At 40.2% G+C, this 20,547-nt stretch overlaps 2 protein-coding genes across 2 annotated transcripts in view; one reads left to right on the forward strand and one right to left on the reverse strand.

The window, feature by feature from the left end:
* Positions 1-20,547, forward strand: part of GTF2F2 (general transcription factor IIF subunit 2) — a 93,347-nt gene that overhangs the window by 25,502 nt on the left and 47,298 nt on the right. The window contains exon 6 of the mRNA XM_080575665.1: positions 14,687-14,768. Within this exon, the coding sequence (XP_080431791.1) occupies positions 14,687-14,768 (82 nt within the window). The remainder of the gene's footprint in view (positions 1-14,686; positions 14,769-20,547) is intronic.
* On the reverse strand, positions 4,449-6,669 carry KCTD4 (potassium channel tetramerization domain containing 4). The gene has a single exon (XM_080575661.1). It carries the CDS (start codon positions 5,456-5,458, stop codon positions 4,685-4,687), a length of 774 nt encoding a protein of 257 aa, XP_080431787.1. The 5' UTR covers positions 5,459-6,669; the 3' UTR covers positions 4,449-4,684.

Here is a 20,547-nt window from a genome sequence, read left to right on the forward strand (position 1 = left end):
GCTTGTAAGAAAGAGGTGAAAATAACAATGTCACTGATTGCTGCAAATGAGGTTGTGATTTTTTTTTTCCTTTTAGGATCTAAATAAATATTATCTATGTTAGTAAAAAGGTAGCCAGTTGTCACACAGTCATAACAAGTACAAATGCAAGAATACAGTTAAAAATGAGATGCAAGTATGTGGAAATGGTCAGTAAGGCAGTTCGGATGCTGTGAAACACTGGTCACGGGGCAAACAGGTACTGGCAGTAGGGAGATGAGAGCTGTAAGCTGGCCTTGATGCACAGCCTGCGTGTTTCGCAGCATCAAGGCTCTCTGTAGAGACCACTCTAGAAGTGGCTTGTGATGAAGTGACTGGCTCTAGAAGTCTCTGGGCAGTGAGCTGTTGGAGCCTGGCAGAATACTTCAGGGGAGCATCACATAGGTTTCTCTGCTTCCTACGTTTTTTCCTAGGCACCTACTTTTGGCTACTGTCTTCACTTACTTGCCTTCTAGGAGAGGGGAAGGTCAGAGGGTCAAAAATGGGAATCATGATCAGAGTTATGAAGACATGGAAACAGAGTTCACAATCACTGGGAATACCGGGCAAAGACAGATCTTAGCCTGACCTAGTGGAGCCACTGGGAGGTTTTGTCCTCACGTAGAAATAAACCAAATAGGTGATTACTGTGATAGCGTACTGCCAAGTGTGATAAAACAGCTGTTGCTTGCTCCTCCACCAATGGAAAGTATGGGCACGCAAGTGTGGGAGGAAGCAGTACAATGTGTGTTTTGATCAATTTAACATCAATGTATATGTTTTTTTTTTCCCATGAGCAGTCATTCAGAGAATTCACAGGGGCCAGAAAGTTTTTCCTGCAGTGTGTGTTGATCACCCCTGCCTTCAGCTCCCTGTCCTTTCTCAATTGTCCACTTGATGGCCCTTTTTCTCACCCAGGAAAGCAGGCAGGGAGGCAAGTGGAGGTGTTCTAGGGTGAGAACAGATTGAAGCCCCTCCTTGGGGAAGGGGAAGTTACTTTTTATTCCTACCACCGCAATTGAAGGTAATTCACAGAAATTATAAAAATTATAGTTCCTACATGATACTTGCAGGGTTATACTGGTAAGTCATTGTGATTCAGCTCTTAATGAAAGAGGAATAGAAGTACTTGCATGTATATCGTATTCAACGTAATGTTGTTAAAACAGCTGTTAGTATTCCTGACTTAAGCACTTGATTTTGCACCTTTATCATTGTCATAGCAGTATTAAATATGCAACTTATAACTGTAAAGACAAGGCAGAAAAGGTAACCATACTGTTTAACTTGCTTCCTTTTCTGGCAACCCTACAGTGTTGTAACACAAGCACCCACCTGAGTGAACATATGCAAAATGTATTTGTTATATTAAATATTTATGGAGTGTAGAGGAAACATTATGGAAGCTTTATGTGGTCATTTTGTTTATATATAAAAGCAAGACACTGCTATCCTGGTTTGATAAATTATTCAAGTTTGTAGCTAGATCAAAGCATCTGATTGAACAAAACCACAAATACATTGAATTATATCAGCTACCATGCGAACTGGGAAGGGAATGATTTTGTTATCCTCATCTTCCTTCTGTTTCTGCTGTGTGATTCGAACAGCTGAGTGAGGTGCCTTCAGTCGGAGATAGCACACAAAAATTCCAAATCCTGCCACTTGTACAAACACATGGGTGCCCATGAGAATGGGAAAAGAAGTCAAGATTGAAATTGTTATTACAGCAGATGACTACGTGTGCCATAGACATCAGTGTTATTTACACAGAAATAAAAAAAAAATGTAGTGTAAAGTATTTAATGTAATTAATCACTGAATTTTAAATAACTAAAATAAAACAGTACCTTTTTTTTTTACATAAGAGTAGATATGTACACTTCTCACTTCAAAAATAAAAGAAAAAGTTTTCAAATGCTCTTTTTTTTTTGTAAATTAAGATGGAATTAGGTACTCTGAACCAAACGCCTGGCAAATGAAAGCCTTCCAGTAAATCTTGTAAGAATAACTACAGAATTGTCTTAAAAGATATTTCAGGTGTTTTGAATTTTACCTGTGATTACCAGCTTGTGAATAGCTTATATTCCAAAAGTGTTTCCTAGAACAAATGCAGAATTGTCAAATTCTCTGCAGCTTTTTCATGGGTGAAGTCATGCTACGGTGAGCAAGTGGTACTGCTTTCTGATACGACGGTGCTAACGGTTCCTAAGAGCCCAACTGAAAGGCAAGCAACCACAGAAGATTTTTATTAATTGTTTGGAATCGAAATTGATTTTATTCTTTTTTTTTTCTTTCTTTTCAACTGTAATGGCAATTTAAATCTCAGTCAAAAATTAATTATAACTGAAGGTTATAAGCAAAAGCATTTAAGTGAAAATGGATGATGTGACATCTGAGGAGCAACAGCCTCCTCCAGGCTTTGTGCTCATACAGGCTGTGTATTTGACAGCAGTGAGAGCATGCTTCTTTAAAACTTGGAGATTAGTTAAGAAGCTTGTTAAGATTGTCTTGTCACTTTTTTTTTTCTCATTTAGAGAAATGAGTCCTAAAAGGGCTTTTCATGTCATCGTTCTGTGTGATGGTATTTCTAGTTCTTGTCCTAGGAGATCAGCAGGAACTTGAAATTCTTTCAGGTGAGCTTTCACATTTACTTTCTGCAGAAGTCTTAGAGATTGTTTTAGGTACAAGATTAGTGGTTAATGAGAATTTTTGAAGGCACCACTTCGAAAACAATTTATTGTGGTGTGTGGAAGGGAAGGAGGGAGGATCATGAAGTACACAGTGATAGAGTTCTAGCTTGAAGGGCCTAAGAGCATAAAAGAGGTGAGCATGTAAAGAATTGTATTTTCCTATAAATCTTTTGTAGATGGTTAATGTACGTGGACAAACTCAGAGAAGTTCTGGGACACGCAAACTCTTCTTCAGTTTGCGTGCCTGAAATTTATGATGTGATTTTTAAATGGTTTGGGAAAGTTCCTCTTAAAAGTACGTATTTTCTGATCCTTAAGTTTGCAATGTAGAGAGGATAGAAAAGTTTATAGTTTCTAGTCTGTGGGTATTCTGGAGAGACTGGACTTCCCCACTTGATAAAATCATAGTGGATTGTTTTCCAGTCACTGCTGCCTGGTCTCCCTCTGTGAATTTATCTCCGGCAAGGGACCCAGTTACCAACAGTCATTGTATGTTACAAGTGAACTGGGGTTTCACATTGATGGATAAGGGGACATTGAGTTTGTATTCCCACTCGCTATTACTGAAAATGGATTTGTTCCCTCTAAAAGCCAAGAGAAAATTGTTTTCAGCCTATCAAATGTTAGCTGTTTTCCTCAGTTGTCACTTCTATTATGGATTGTAGTGCATTTTACTTGGACAGTCTTCATGTTTATTCCCTTTTTTCTATACAAAATTAATATTCTGGGAAAGTTAAGAAACTGCTTGGTTGGATTTTCTGTCTTTAATGGTATTTTACTTGAATTTTGGTTTCATTTGAGCTGTGAGTGATGGTAGAGTCCAGTGACAGACAAAGCTTAAACTTTGAGTTAGTGCAGCTTCTTTTTGTGTGGCGTGTTGATTTTTCAGTCGGCTTTTGTGGAGTGACTGGTTTGTAATGCTTGCCGTTAAATTAGAGCTGTTCCGTCAAAGCTATTAAAACCTTGTTTAAAATATAAATTAGCAGATTTGATAAATTGTGAAGATGAGGAGAAAGAAGATATTTATTCTATTACTTATATTCATGCATCTTAAATGCCAGCAGGTGGTCTATTCAAAACTAATACTGCTAACTGCTTTTAGAAAGCTATTGTGCAAAGCAAGGGCTCTGTTAATTGCCTGTCTTTATGAACACCAATGATTAGTAGAAAATAGTAACTTGAGCATTGTAGGATGTCATTATTGGAAGCCTGTTAATGTGAAACTTTATACCAAACATTTTTATTAGCCATCTGATAAATATATGTAACCGGAAAATGTAACGTTCTCTGCAGATTCAGCTCATTTCCCATAATAGAACTAATCCCTCCCCAGCATTATTTGTTGGTTTACATGGTTTAGCAGTTGTTGTTAATGTAGTAACACAGCTGTAAATTTGATTTTAAGTGAGTTGAAATAATTAGTTTAACTTTAAAATTGAGTTGATTAATTTTGAACCCTCTTTCAATTTCATGTTTTGGCAAATCCAGGACAATCGCATAAACACTAACGAACGTTCAGAAGAATTTATTCCATTTAAAATCCAGTCTGAGACTTGTTATAAGCAAAACAGATTTTAAGCCTGCCTGTTATATGAAAATACTCTCCCTACTGCTTAGCAGAGCAGTTAGGTGTGTGCGTGGTAGTCATACAAGTACACAAAAATCCAGCCAGACTCTCCGGCTGAAAGACAGCATGAAGAAAACATATTACAAATAGCATAAAGCATTCAATCTGTGTTTACAGTGGTTAGCAGATAATTTTTTTTATTAAATTCAGGCATAAAATTCTCATTCAGCTTTAAGTAAGCCAGAGATGGACGTCGTTATGAGATTTACATACCATTAGCTCACATTAACTGATTAGCAGCCGAGCTCTGTGGCACAGGGCTAGTTAGATACGATATTTGTGATGCCAGGACGCTGTAGTTACAGGAGGTTTGCTGGCTGCATGCTCGTTTCCTCTGCCTTTGCAATTACTTGATAAAATGAAGTGCATCGCTGTGAACAATAGACCCTTTCGAGCAATCCAGGCTGGTCAGCAGTCTAAATCCACATTTTAAAGCCGTCATAATAGCCTCAAACTTAAGAGTCTCCAGGGTGCAGACAAAGGTGTTGTCCTCCTTCAGCACAAGTCGTGTACCATTTTCAGACTTTATGAAGTATTTGAATTGGATAATATTTGAAGACACAGAAAACTCCTCTGGAAAGCCATCCAGCCTGCTTTTGGACACCAGTACGATTCGGGATTTAATTTTTGCTATGAAATCGGGAGCATTACAAAAAATCCTGAGACCCTGGGAACGGTCGTGGCTGTCAGTTATTTCCAGGAAAGTAGTCTCTCTAGACGCTAGCTGCTCCTTCTCCCACTTCGATTTCACTGCATCTGATAATACCTTAAGCTGAAAAAAATCTGCTTCGTGTGCCAAAAGTTGATTTTCTCGAAACCCTTCCGGTAGCAGAAGTTCTCCATTTCGTAGGAAGTTCAGAATGTGCCTGAAAAGGAGTCCATCTCTGTCTATGAAGTAATGTCCATCCGCATCAAAAGGGCACATTATCTTGCCGTTGATGATACCTTCAAGAAACGAGTCTGGATACTTGGTTAGCGTTTGTTTCTGTGTGATGTATAGATAGCCACCAACGTTCAGAGTAACCAGAGACGTTTTATAGTCCTTGTCTTGCTCCGAGCCTTCGGAGGCGCAGTGTTTTTCTTCAGATTCCTTTGCTCTTCTGTTTGATTTTCTCTCCATTATCGAAGCGAGGACAAAAAGCCAGCAATCCTGCTTTGTTCCTGTCAGCTTGAAAAGACGATTTTTTTAAAAGCACCTTTCTTCAGCTCCGGCACGATGTTGGAATGGAAATGCTGCTAGCATTGCTTGGTCTGTCAGCTGGCTTTTGCAGTAGGTGGCGTATCAGCTGTGTATGCAGGGAGATAGCAGGAATATGACTGTAAAGGGGAATTTGCATTTAACTGTGTAAGGGAAGAAGGGCACAGAAAGCGTTGGTCTCTCTCTTACCTTTAAGTCTCAGAAGTTTTGAGGGTTCCTCACAGAAATGAATAATGATATTCTAAATGACACCTTGGTTTTAGTACTTTGAAATGTATTTATAGTATCAGCTGGCCAAATCACGTGTAGTGCTTATGGTGTTAAACAGGACAGCTTCAGTTATGTTTCAGGGATTTTAATCTTCTCACATTTTCCTTGTACTGGTTGTGGCACCTGATTGATACAGCAGGACAGGCCTGAAATTAAATGCATCCCCATTTGTAGGAGGGCAGGGGGGCTCATTTATCGAGTGTGTGCACATACTTCTCATTTACAGGACACGTGCACAGCACCAGGATGTTTTCACAGCACATACTTTGGAAGTGATACTGAAGACGTGTTGGTCTGACTGGTTTTAAGTTTGTGGTGAAAGCTTCCATTTTCATTGACGGGAGCATCTGCACCCGTACAAGAATTGCAGCCTAATCAGGTTTTGCTTCTTCCTTTCCCTATGCCATAGATAAAAACTGTTTCAGGGAGGAGAGAGGTTTATAGTGGTGATTTTTTTTAAGTCACCAAGGCTATCGAGCATCAATTCCTTCCTTCTCAATGGCAACGACTGTGGAACAAAGGGTTAGTGTGCCTACAGATCCCGTCGAACATCGCATAACGCTATAGCTTAGCAACACTTCTGCACGGGGGGAAGCAGCAGAGCGCACGAACCAAATGGCTGTCTTCCCTCTGTGAAACTGTGCTCTGGGGCTCGCCTTCGGTGCCTTTTAGAAAAGGTTTCCCCTTTAAGCATTCGCAGCTTCGAGCAGGGAAGGGAAAGCTCTGCACTCATCTGTGTGTGCATTTCCTTGGGGACGGGGAGGGGGGGAGCGGGCGGGAGGCGCCGCATGCATCCAAAGCAGGGGCAGGAGCGAGCACCTACCTCGGGCTGGACGCGGGGAGGAGATCCCATCTTCTTCCAGATGTATTTTTCACTTTTACAGGTAGATGCCTCCTACTTTGCGCAATTAACAACAGAGAGACAGATTATACCTTAAATTCTTCTGCTCTGTTCCTAAAGATATTATTCATGCCGCTCCCACTGTCTCTAAGGCTGTTTATTGATACTGTAGAGTCATCACTATAATATTTTATTAATTGGTAACTGAATCTAGTAGAAATAAATGCACTTTTTTTTTTTTTTTACTCGCTATTCTACTTGCCAGGGTGTCCCTAGCACTGATATGCTATTTTTTTTCTGCTGCTGTATGTGATATATTAGGAAGATATTATTCATTAGATTTGATTTATTGGGAATTAGTCATGGTTTTATTTTTAACTCTTTGATGCCACTGAGGTGTTTAGCATCATTTTAGTCAGATTTCAACCAATTTCTTCTGATTTTTAAACATTTACACCTTTTTTTCCGAATATAACTTATTTCACAATAATTAAGTGAATAATCAAGAAAATGAGAGAACAGAGTAATTTTAAGTTGGTTTTTTTTTGTTGCCATTACAAGAGGCTTCTGTTGAAATTTAGTTTAATGTCAAATGGTGGAAAATTCAGTTAATGTACTTAAATCATGTATAGCTACAGCGTTGAACCATGTTAGTGGCTGTTAAACCCTAAGAAAATGATTTCTGTGGTGTTTTTGTCCTACATGGTGATCTTAAAATACTTTGAAGTTGAACAAGTGATGTCCTGGCAGAAGTAAGCAGGGATTTCCAAGGAGAGCTGGGGTTTCTAAAGGATATGTTTTTTTTTGGTGACAAGCTGATCTCTCTACATTTTACATAATCTTCTGAATGTTTTAACACTTGCAGTTGAAATTTTCTACTTTCCTGAACGAGTACATATTCTTCGAAAGATCGTGCAAAATCATTTTAGTGGTTCATACGATAAAATATTCAAAGTCTATTTGATGTGGCAAATATGCTGTAGAGATCATGAATATTTACATTCAAACCTTTGACGCTTGAAAAATGTAGATTTGACGTAAAACTTGCATTGCAACAAACCCATGTAACTTTACTTCACATGCATCTGTAATGTGAAATTTGAAAGAGGCACATCTTTGTGAAAACTTTCTGCTTAATGTGCTGTACTTTTCCAAACAGCCCTTATTCTTTGTGTGCTCTTGGTGATGTATATACTATTGCAGTGCATTTGGTTGGTGAGGTAGGAAGTATTTGAGTGGCTTCATGTATATTTTAAGGTATTTGTCGAGAAAAACTGAATTTCCTTTTTTCTCTGTTTGTCCTTCTCCTAAAATATTGTCCAGAAGTTCATTTTGGTAAAGGTTTACAACTTCAGAGACATTTTCCCTAGTCTTTTAACCCCAGAGTGTTTGTGGCGCATCACAGTGAGCAGTGAGATGTGCTCAGCGTGTCTTGGTCCTTTCTGCTTCCAAATGGATTGGGAGGGAGCAACTTGCTGCTGAATGCTGTCCCATGCCGTGAGTGAGCTGCCTCTGTTTCTGCCCTGTACAGCTGAATGATGCTTGCTGCCATGGGTAGCTAGCAATCCCAAAATAACTATTGCTTCACAAACTGCTGCTGTGTCACCTGGTTGCTGGGGTTGGCCATTCAAGCGGCACTAGTTCAGCTCCTTCTCAGGTAAGCCATCCCAGAGACAGTGAAAATTGCAGTGTTGCTATCTGTCATCTACACAGAAAAAGGAATCTGAGAAGTGGGGTAGGGGTCTGCCCCTCATTTTGTGTTATGTGTTTCCTTTTGAAAAAAAAACACCTTGCTCCTCCTCAGCTTCCATCCTCCTCCTGAACCTCCTGGTCTGGAAGTAGCACCTAGTAGAGCTGAGGATTCAGTGCTGGAGCACACGACAGAAAAGTCAGTGGTTTACCAAGGGTTCAGCTTACTCATGCATCTGAACAACATCAGCTTCACTGAGAGACTGTTACCAGTGAAGATGACCCAGGTTACAGAAAACAGCTATTTTTATTTATTACAGCACAAAAGGATATGAGGAGAAATCTACAGCTAAAAGAGGTGGAGAATTTTTGAAGTGTGTTAGGAAACCATCCTCTTAAAGTCTGTTTGGGTTATCAAGGCAATTTGCTAGTTATTTAATGTCATAACACAGAAAATTGGCCAGGTTTTGGGGTAATTAAAACCATTCAATAGTTACCGTCTCACAGTAACTCACAGTAACAGTAGCATAGGCATTCTCATCCCAGTAATAACTCCAGGACGTTGCTTAACAGCTATTGAAGACAAGCTCTACACACTAATTAAAATTGAAGAACTTCAAACAAGGAAGTCTGAACAATTTGCATTCAAGAGTTTTAAAGGAGCTGTCTAGGAAACTCTGTCAGCAGTTGCTGTTGATATTTTTCAGCAATTTTTGAGCACTGCAGTTCTCCAGGACTGAAGAAACAAATGCTGTGCCAGTATTTGAAAGGTAAATTAGACAACTCAGGTATGCAGGAACAAAAAGTGACTGTGAAAAACAGTAGAACATCTGACTTGGAAGTCAACTAGTTGAAAATTAAAGGAGAGTAATATAATGCTAATCAATGTGGGTGGAGGGAAAATGGACTGTACCTTTTTGTTGTTGTTGCAATTTGTTCAGCAAAGGAGGCAGTGCTTTTTTTCTGTTAAATCTCTGAGTAGGCCCCATTTGTCAAAATACAAAAATTATATGAATTACACAATTATATAAAATACCAAAATTATCTGCCAGGTTTCAAACTGGTAAATGTTAAGCAGAGAATTATCTCTAAAGTGTTGCTGTGGTTTGGTTCTCAGTCCTATTTATTTTTAGTCAGCGATCTAGCAGGAGACAGCTACCGATAAAGTCTGGAGATGATATAGACTGGGAATGTAGTAGACAAGGAGACGCTTACTGATGCAGAATCATTTGGGTAGTCAGTTAGGATATTTTAATATGGCCAAATAGGAGTTTTTATGCCTAGGAATACACTGTAGGTGGAGCTTGCAGTATGTATGCTTGTGGGAAGGGTAAGGCAGAGGCTCCGGCCTGTGTACAGTGAATGCATCCCCAGAAACTGAAGTGAGATCGCTGTGGGCAGGGGTCAGCAAACTGGATCCTGTCCCATGCACCATCAAGTCTGTCTGTGAGGACCACAGCTCAGGAGAGACATTAATAAATGGAAGTTTCTCAGACCAATTAATAAGCTGAAAAACATGGCTATTGGAAGATTGGAGGAAATGTGGTTTGTTAGGCTTAATAGAGGTTGAGAGTATGTAAGTGCCTGGATGGGCAGAAAACTTCTCTTCCAAGCTGTTCAACTTAGCAATTACAGGTCTAAAAAGAACTAGGGGCTGAAAATTAGAGCTAGGTGCAGTCAGACAGAAAAATTAACACATTAAAATCTCCAAGCCAATCTGTCTTTGCCTCTTTCTTTCTCTCAGAAAATAAAATAAAAACATCTTCTCCACAGTTCCAATAAATTTTTCCAGTGCCTGTTTACTAAGATTTCCTTAAGTGTTTTCATGGAACCATAGACTAACTGGGGTTGGAAGGGACCTTAAAGATCCCCCAGTCCCACCCCCCTGCCATGGGCAGGGACACCTCCCACCAGACCAGGTTGCCCAAAGCCCCATCCAGCCTGGCCTTGAACACCTCCAGGGATGGGGCAGCCACAGCTTCTCTGGGCAGCCTCTGCCAGGGCCTCACCACCCTCTGAGTGAAGAATTTCCTCCTAACAGCTGATCTAAATATCCCTTCTTGTAGTTTAAAACCATTCCCCCTTGTCCTAACATTATCTGCCTGAGTAAGAAGATGCTCTCCATCTTTTTTACAAGCCCCCTTGAAGTATTGAAAGGCCGCCATGAGGTCTCCCCGGAGCCTTCTCTTCTCCAGGCTGAACGTCCCCAGCTCTCTCAGCCTTTCTTCCCAGGAGAGGTGCTCCAGCCCCCTGACCACCCTCACGGCCCTCCTCTGGCCCCGCTCTCACAGCCCCACACCCTCCTTGTGCTGGGCCCAGCCCTGGACGCAGCACTCCAGGTGGGGCCTCACGAGGGCAGAGCAGAGGGGCACAATGCCCTCCCTCCCCTGCTGCCCACCCCTCTGGTGGTGCAGCCCAGGACGCAGTTGGCCTGCTGGGCTGCAGGCACACACTGATGGCTCCTGTCCAGCTTTTTGTCCACCAGAACCCCAAGTCCCTCTCCTCAGGGCTGCTCTCAGTGAGTTCTTCTCCCAGTCTGTGCTCATGGCTGGGATTGCCCCTGCCCAGGTTCAGCACCTTGCACTTGGCCTTGCTGAACCTCATCAGGTTCATGTGGGCCCACTTTTCTTGTGGTTTTAACTCCCTTCTGTTTATTTGATGGTGATAATCAGTGGAATTTGAAGCTGGAATCAGCATCTCCCCCATTTCTCTGTCACTTCACTAAATAGTAAACTTTTGAAATTCCTTTATGTATTAGCACAGGGGTGTTCAGGTAGGAATACAGGGGTGAGTGCCTCTGGCAGTTGATGTTGCAGCTAGGGGCAGAGCAACCTGCCTGTATAGCTGCACTGACTCTGTATTTGTACCTCTCCACCATGTAAGGTCTCTGAGGGTGTCAGACACCTGAGGAAATGAGGTATTTTTAATGGGGAATTGCTAGTTTCAAGCCTTATTCATCCTTTGGGTTCTAGGTTAATGTGATATGGAAGTGTCAAGGCAGACATGTAGCACTTTGGATGTCTTTTCATTGCAGCTCTGGCCTTGCAACAGGTGAGAGGAGACCAGTTTCCGAAGTTACCAAGCACCAGTTGGTGATTTAAGGCTAATTAGGCTGTGAAAGGAGTAAAAATAGCATTTCCCCACTACATTCTTGCATTTGGAAGTTTGCATGCATCTTTGCAGATTTAGTTCGATAGCCTCTCTGGATGTCTTCAAATCCCCAGGGAGTCCAGGGAAAGTGGGACACAAACCTCAGCTTCTGGACAGGGGATAAGTTTTGACAACAGGCTGGGTTAGCTGGAAGGCCATGCTGTCAGACACTGTGGACAGCCTTGTACTGGGAAGCAGCTGGAGCATTAAAAACCAAGTCCAGACCATTGGTAATTAAAAGAGGTTATCGCTGAAGACATAAACCATGAGGTAGTACTAAGGATAAGCATGTTTAATGGGTAGGTTCAAACAACAGTTACTTTACTTCCTGAATAGTTGGTGTGGGGGACCTGTGTGTTCCACAGATTCTCATTCTTCAGATTTAAGAGTGTGGCTTCAAAATTCAGCAACAATTTTGTGCAGCGATTGACAGTGGTGTGTCAGTGCTTAGACAACCGGCCTGCATGGCTTAGGTGAGTATGGGCTAGTCAGCCTTGTTCCATGCAAACCAGTGGAAAAATTGTCATTGAGCTGAGTGGATAGAAGAGAACAGAAATATAGCAACTAGCATGGCTTTACATGAAGGTTTTCCTAGTCAGGTATTTAATTTCTAGTTTCAAGTATTCAAGTCAAGTATTTAATTTCTAGTAGTTTATTTCTAGTTTCATTTATTTCGGAGATGACAAGTCCGTCTGATAAAGTAACAGCATGTTTGTAGTCTGCTTAGCATTTCATATTGCACGTAATTTGAAATCTTATAACATTCTGATTTTTGTTTAAAAAAATAGCAAGCATGGAATAAGATTAAAAACTAGCTGACAGTTATCAGAAAGTAATTATCGGTAGGAAGTCATTTGGGTTGTAGTTTGAAGGGCTTCCTCCAGGATTAGCGAGGGGGACAGCAGTAAGTGAAAATCGCTGCTTATAGGATGTGTCGTGGTTGACAGAAACGCTGGTCAGACAGTGAATAACTATGGCAGGACTGTCATAGTGTGACCTGGATCACTTAATTCACAGAATCTGTTTAAAGAAAATGCATTTTAACCAAGCCAGAGGCAATTACATACCTAGGAACGGGGAATGCAGAGCACAGAGATAAAACGCTAGGCTTGGAAAGACTCAAAATAGATGCATTAGTGATATAATCGGCAGTCAGCTCCATGGAGCCCCGGAGCTTGATTTTCAGAGAGCAATTGATCTTGGGGGGGAAACCACCAACACAGGGCAGTTCATTGAATCCTAAAAGAGATGGGGCCGATTGCTTTCTGAAAGTCGCCCTCCCTCTCTTGAATTCAGAGTCTGCTGAATAACCTTAAGATGGCTAAGGTGAGGTGAGATCAATTGCAACCTCTTGTCCTGTATCCATTATTTTATATCCATATCTAGTTTAGGTAGGATGAGTACAGGAGTATTACATCCGTTTTCTGCCTTCCATATTCTTAAAATGTCATTGAAAAATTGAACAAAGTGCAGATATGAACCACGAAACTTAAAGTGTGGCATAAAGTGCCTTATGGTGAGATAATGCATGAGCTTTAACTACTTCATTTATTGAGAAGAAGATTGAGAAGTGACTTGATTACAATGTAAAAGTACTTTCCCAGGGAGAAAATACCAGGTACTAAAAGGCTCTTTAGCATACTATAGAAAGACATAATAAGAACCAAATGCCAGAAGCTGGAGACAAATTCGTATTAGAAATTAAGCACCGATATTAGTAGCACTTCAGTCACACACAGGTTGCTAGGTTCTGTACAGAAGAAAGAAGATAAAATGTGATTGTCTGTAGTGCACGGGAGTTCAGGCAAATTGGCCAGGTTGTTTCTCTTTGTCATGAACCTTAGAAATCAGTAAAAACAGAAATGTTTTCATATGTTGCTTTATGTTCAAAACTACCTGCAAATGTGTGGTATTCTTCTTCCTTTAAAGGATCTAGTGAATTTCTAAGCCAAAGCAAGAAGTTTTAAATTAAATCATTTTTAAAATACTTGGTGTTGAAGTAATTGCTGTCTGCATTATTCAGAGGGAGCGGGCTTAGATTTCCAGATGTAATAATATTTCATCCGATAAGGCATTGGAAAAAATTACAGGCATCTCAAAAAGAGCCTTGTGTTACTTGACATCACTTTTTCTAAGTGTTTCTGTTCTTTCGGTGACATTGTCAGCAGGAACTGACGGTGACAGTGTACTACCCTACACCGACAGCAAGACAAGAATGTCTTTTGGAAGGAAATTTCAGATCGTGAGAGTTAATCAAACCGTTAATGTTAAGAAACTCATCTTTTCTTGTTATGCAAGGCTATTCCAAAGGTGTAAATTTTATACATATTGCACTGGCTATACCCAAAATAAATGGTAAAAATTGACACCACCACCCCCTTCCATGCACTAGAACATTGTAGTAGAAATACAGACCCCAGAAATATTTTGCCACGGTCACTTCTTTCTTCCTTTCTACATAAGGTTGCTTTTAGTTTTTAGACTTTTAGACTTTTTTTTAGAGTAGGCTGGTACTATCGTACTGCTGTGGTAGGAGTTGTTGCTTTAGGCAAAAAGGTGTTCACATCGGATGACAAAGTGACTGTTACAGAGGTGAATGTGGGGAGAACGGTATTAACTAGAACCTGGTGGGTGATCGTTTGTGTTATGAACAGCAAGACTTTATTTCTTTTTCCCCAAGTGTTAGCATATCTATTACTTGTTTTTTATCATAATAAGATGAAAATTAATTACTATTTTTTTTTCTGAAGGTAAGAATGAAATTAGTTTTGGATATTTTGGTGGTTAGGTTCTCTTTGTGTTTTTTTTTTTTTTTTACTTTTCTTGGACACTGACTGTATTCAATGCACATTTCTAGAAAACTGTTCCTAGGTAAGTTGAATGCAAGAATCTGAAGAAAGGAAGACCACCCAGTTACCAGCCTTTTATTTAAAATTTCATCTTTGTGATTCATTCTTGATATGTAAAACATCCGATGGCAAAATAAAAATGTGTTGGGGATACCTGCTGTGCAGTCATGTTTTTCCTTCTTTTTTCTTCAGTTTCAAAATAGCAGAGATTTTAGAATATGATTAGGGAACTTACAATTACGTTATATTTACTAAATGCTGAATTAGAATGCTGAAACAGAATTCAAATATTGACTGTGTTGGTGAATTTTATTTTAATGTCCAGTTTTGCTTTGTTTTTTTTCCAACTAGATAAACTTTCCCTGGAAGGAATAGTGGTGCAACGTGCTGAATGCAGACCTGCAGCTAGTGAAAATTATATGAAACTGAAAAGGTAGGGCAGCTCTATTAGAAATGGATAAGCAATATCTTACTTTGATGCTTTTATTATTGTCTTCCTAGGGATGGACAACTTCAGCATTTTAGTGGTTTTACATAGGATTTACACAGGATTGGAACTGTTCCTGATTTTGGGGTGGATTTACTGTAAAGGAATGGAGGCTGGTGTGAGGCTTATACCTCCCTCTGGTGTTGTCTGGTGGGGTGATGTGGACTTGTGCGTTTCATTGTGTACAAAACTCTTATTAGAGCACTCATATGAATGCATGCCTGTATTTAAATGTGATGAAAACAGAATTTACTGAAGCCTTAAGGGTTTGTTTGTCTGGTTAGGACCAGCTTCTGGTGTATAGGAATCTGTGTGGATTGTCCAAAGTGAATTCTACTTAACACTTAAAACTGTGCCATGCTAGACAAAGAGTACCTCTGAGAAGATATTTAAAATGCCCAGAATAGGAAAGATTTAGGGAGAAGTGCTCAACCTAAACTGGGATGCTTGCTAGAAGAAGTAATGGAAGTGACATGGAAATCACAAGTTGCAAATTTTAGTTTCACTTAGTGACTTTGGAAAATTTCATGCAATGCATCTAGAAGTCACCATGTGATTCATATATCATTTGCATAATTAACTTGGTGATGCTCTCTATTAATAAATCAGATTTGGAATTCAATCATGCACTATATTAAATCCATACTTATATATTTTAAACATGTGATTTTTCATTAAATCATCCTCTTACGTTGTTAGTTGGTTGTATGTAGAGAAATGCAAGGCAGGAAATTTCAGAAAGACAATTGTCGGTGTTACACACTTAGTTTTAAAACCTTCAAAATAAATGCAGAAAAAGCAAAATGATGTTTTGATGTTTTTCCCCAATTCCTGATCTGTTTTCTGTGCATCATATACCACATTTACAGTATCTTATGTTTTATTAACTTCCTCTGCGATCTAAACTGCTCCAGTATTTCCTTATTGTGTTTATTCCATTCTGAGACGTTATGTTCTAGTTGCTGGCAAATCAGTGCCATAACTTTGCTCATGTGCAGTGAGCTATTTCATTTCAGACTGTGTTCGCTGATTGCTGTCATGATTTTTGTCATCAGTGTGAAATGGAGTATGAAGCAAATGTGATGTTACTAGAAAAGGACTCATTTCAATCTGGCTAATTTAAATGTATATGAATATAGTCTGTGCAATGTATTTGCTTCATAATTGTTTTAATCACAGGTTGCTTGATCCAAGTGCTTTTTCGCATTTTGTACACAGCCTTCTGTTCCTCATCAGAAAAGCTTCCGCGGTAAGGCCACAGCAGGAGGCCAAAACCAAACCGACACACTACCCAAACTTCAAATTTTCCAGCATTCTACTTTCTGTCATGTGCACACGCATGCCCCTTCTGATCTCTGATTTTTTTTTTTGTGTAGAACTCCTACAGGAGCAACAAAGATATAAACCATGAAAGCAGGTTTTGTCTTTGGAAGCACTGAGAAAACTGACTGTACCCTTTTTTTTTCTTTGCTGTAGAAAAATTGTCAGGCTGTGTATGCCTAGTTTCTAACTTTGCACGTTGTTAGAAGAAAAAAATAAAAATCTCATCTGGTGGAAATCAGCATGAGATTTAGCAGATCTAGCAGTCAGAGCCTCAAAAGAAATTGGTTTATGTCCAAATACCGTTTCTGGTATTTCAGTAGCAGAATCTAACTTTTCGCTCCCTTTTTATTCTCTCCCACCCTCAGCATGGTGCAGTGTGTATTTGTACTGGGGAAAAAAAAAAGTGAGAGCATTGAAGATAAACCACATCAATTATAGAATTGTGTTATATTAAACCATTTTTATTCCCTTTTTTATTTACTATTGTGCTTTACATGAGAGAGACTCTCCAAAGGTGGAATTGATAATATTGAGAAAACAGCAAATCTGTTGTGTAGGCTTCAAGTGCTACAACAGTAAATTGAATTTGGGAAGGAAATAAAATTAAATGATAAGTGCAGTTGCTTCAAACTTTGAAGACCCAGAAAATGAAGTTAAGCTGCACACTCCAATAACTCTAATCATTTGTTTTCCAAGAGCTGGCAGTGACCAAAAGGAATTAGATGCTTCCCTGGTATCGAACGAAGATATGGATCCCTTCTCTTTTACCCTCTGTATCTGGGTCAAGGAAGTAGGCTAATGGGTACGACGTGCTGCCTCCCATTTGGTTTCTGTCCTGTTTTGTAGAGTTTTGACGGGAGGACGGAGTGATGGTCTTGTGACGGGCCTGCCAGCAGTTAGGTGGGAGATGAGTGTGAGACGTGGGTTTTAGGACGGGTAATGAAAGCACAGAATTAGACGACACGTACGTAGGGGTGAAAGCGTTGTCAAACCTAGCAGATGATTGTTGTTTTTTCCCAAGGAGCAGCCTTTGATTTGATTATGGGAAGGGCTGCAGACAGCTTACGTTCAGAACCATTTAAATACAAGGCACAGATGTGTCTGCTGTCAGAAAGGTTAAACAAAAGTTGTGTGACCTTCACTTGGTGTTATCTGTTTTGTTATTTATTATCAAGTTTTGTTGTTGGCAGATTTATTTGTTCCATTTCCCTGAACTCCAGGCTCTAGAAGGGGAACAAATGCCATGAAACACTTGCTGTCCTGCACTAGTAAAGCTTCATGATACTGGATTTCTTAGATATTTTTATTAACAGCGTCTCTCTTCTTTGTAATGCCTTAATGGTAAGTTACACACTTACAGTTACTGCTGGTGTTGCTGTTGCAGCTCGTTGGAAAATAATACGGGGTTTCCAAGCATCTGTCCTGATACCTGTCTCGTGGTAGTGGATCTCATGGTCCCACTTGAAAATATTTGGATTATGTGGTGAAAAAATAGACTCTGTTCCCAACTGCAGGCAGATTTACTATGTGGTGGTCACAGAAGAGACTCTTCTGAGCTGCTACTCCTTGCTGCTACTCCCCTGCTTGCCCTAGGCCTCTAGGACACTGGAAGATGATGGTGTGTAACCTGTTGCAGCAGAGGGTGTATCTCACAGCTGGGATTACACGTATGGCTGTTTGTACAGCACACACTCTTTGTCTTGTGCCCCACCACACATCACCCTAGGCAGGCTGCCTTCCCCTAGGCAGCCTCCAGATCCACCCAGCAGGTCCCGCCCAAACTAGATTATTTTCTCCATCTCACTGTAGTCGGCTTTACACCATGAGGAGGTGTTGTCTGTCACTTAATGTTGTCTCTTAAGCTTAAGAGACGTTCATTTGCATTACTTTCATTCCATGGTCCCGGCGTTTCATTGCCTTGGCGTTAATGATTTCCCAAAGAGAGAGGTCCCCCAAGAGGCTAGTCTGCATTGTAAAGAACTGGGCACAGGGAGAGAGGAGTCCCCCAGGCAGTCGGGATCCCCTCAGGCTCTATTTAACTTGAGAGGAGAAGAAAATAAGGCTTTGATAGTTCTGAAGTGTTTTTGCTATGAAGAGAAAGAGAAAATAGGGGACTGGCATGCACTCCGTTTCAAATCCTCTCTGCCACACTACCTGCTTCCCTTCTTGCCCAGGTCCTCACCTCGCTCCTGCCCTTCCCCCTGACCACGGCTGGCCCACTTCCTTCAAGATTCTTGCTCGGTCTCCCCTTCCCATTTCTGTTTTCTTCTGTTTCTCCATTTTCCTCACAGAAAACTTATTTTTCAAAAATGAATTGAACGCATTAGTATCCTAGATGCTCCAACTACATTTCGTTTTGAGGAAAGTTGAGAAAAACAACTCGGGGAGCGACTTCTGCACAGCTCTGATTCAACCTGACGTATTATCAAGATCAGTAGCTACAACGAGTTCCCTGGGATTGCTCACATCGTTCGCAACGTGGTAGCTGGGTACCAGACTAACAGTTCTCGGAGGAGGCTTTGAAGGCACATTCAGGCACTGCTCAAGTATTTGATGAATGTGGTGTTTGATAGTGCTTCCCCAACAGCAGTGCATGGCACGCAAAAATTGGGAGAAAATCACAGTCCATGTTTCATTCTTAACGTTCTCCTCAAATGCTGATTGCCTTTCACAGGTTTTTTGGAGACTCTGGATCAGGTATACGTAATCTGAATCACTGAACTTTCCCAAACTGTGTGCTAGATTGAAAAAAGGAGTCAGAAAAAAGATTTCGGAAGGCGAGATCTGACATTTAAAACTGCAGTGAGGTTGTAATCTCCATGATTCTCTCAAGCAACTTAAAAATACAACTTGAATTATTATTAGTGAAAATGGTATTTGCCAACGTGGCAGCTCATAACAAGGTTACAAGAATTTTGTATGTCGTCTTGCTTTTTCTGTGGAAAGGCTTCTACAGAGAATGTGATGGAGGCCCTTAGAAAAAACTCCTGGAATAAACACGTATTGGGGGCTTTTAGGAAAAATGGGCTGTAAGCTGTTCTGGAATAATTTATCATCTTCCACCTTTGAAAAGTCACATTTCTTTATAACCGTATTACATAGGTTGCCAGAAGTCCTGACATTTGCTGGTCTAGGCCAAGCAAGTGAAATTTAATTAGTGTAGACGAGTTGAACTATTTGCTCGTCTTCTCAAAAATACTGTTGAGAGTGTTGACTGACAGTTTAGAATATTGCTGAAAATGAACATTATGCCAGTTTTTTCTTTTTTTTTTTTTTCCCCACATACCCCCTACTAGGGAAAGAAAATGAATAATTTGACCAGCATGCCACTTCGTATATATTTTGGTAGATATGCTCAGTTCGCTATGAATTCCCTTTCAAAATAAATATGTATGAAGAAACCCGTGCGTTTTCCGCAGCAGCTGACGTGCTGCGCGAATGCTGTTCAGTTTGTTTGAAGTGGGAGGCCGTTTTTACGCACAGCTGAGGCTGCGTCTTCTTGAGTCAGTGTCACCACGATTTTCAAGCACTGAAGATCAGTTTCTTTGTCTTGAAATAAAATTCAGCTCAGTTCAAAAAGGTGTTCCCCAAGATGTTTTAAGTAACTCACCAAATACCATTCTACTTGTGAACAATTGGACTACAAAGTGGTAAATTCTTAAGTTTCTTGGTCCATTTTTTTCAGATTTTTGGAATAGAGTAAGGAAGAGGAGCAAGTAAGAAAAACAGAGTTAAAGTGAGATGAGTTGAGCAGCGCTGAGGAACAGTTATTCCTCATTTCAGAGTTGGTAGAGTTGATTTTGTTGGTTTGCTACGTATTGCATTGTAATCTTAGGATCTTTTCTCTGCCTCTTTTCCCTTCCATTTTGTGTATCGTCTTCTACTGTTCTTCCAAGTGCTGTTCGGAGATTGGATTTTAATAGGTCTGTTACATTACCATGCTATTTTGTGCAGTGATATGAAACAGTTGTAATTTTGGTTGCTGCTTCTGGCCATTATAGTAACATTAATAAAGAAGGAATAACCTACTGTTTGTAACGCAGCAGGTATTTTATCAGGTTTCTCTTAAACTCATGTAGGTCAACATATCTTTTTTGCCCCATTGTTGACTTCAGCTTCTCTTAGCCAGGTGTATATGGGCTATTTTAGGAAAAGAAAGAAAAAAGCATGTACCTTTTTTTGTTCAATACACTGCCTAGCATATGAATCATATTACTTACGGAAAGCAGATACTCTCTTAAATTTTGCACAGATAATTGTTGGATCTCCATTTCCTTCCTCTTACAAATGCATGGAGACACAGGATGAAAAAAGTGGGCTTCCTTGCTGGTTAACTTATTCTTCTCCTTTCTCTTTTGCCTTAAAATGGCTTTGTAACAGTGCAGCATGAAATGTGTCTTCT

The sequence above is a fragment of the Anser brachyrhynchus genome (genome assembly GCF_964034855.1).
Source record: "Anser brachyrhynchus genome assembly, chromosome: 1".
NCBI lineage: Eukaryota > Metazoa > Chordata > Aves > Anseriformes > Anatidae > Anser > Anser brachyrhynchus.

Coding starts and splice junctions, on each gene's coding strand:
- KCTD4 (XM_080575661.1), bottom strand. CDS start 5,458: ATGGAGAGAAAATCAAACAGAAGAGCAAAGGAATCTGAAGAAAAACAC.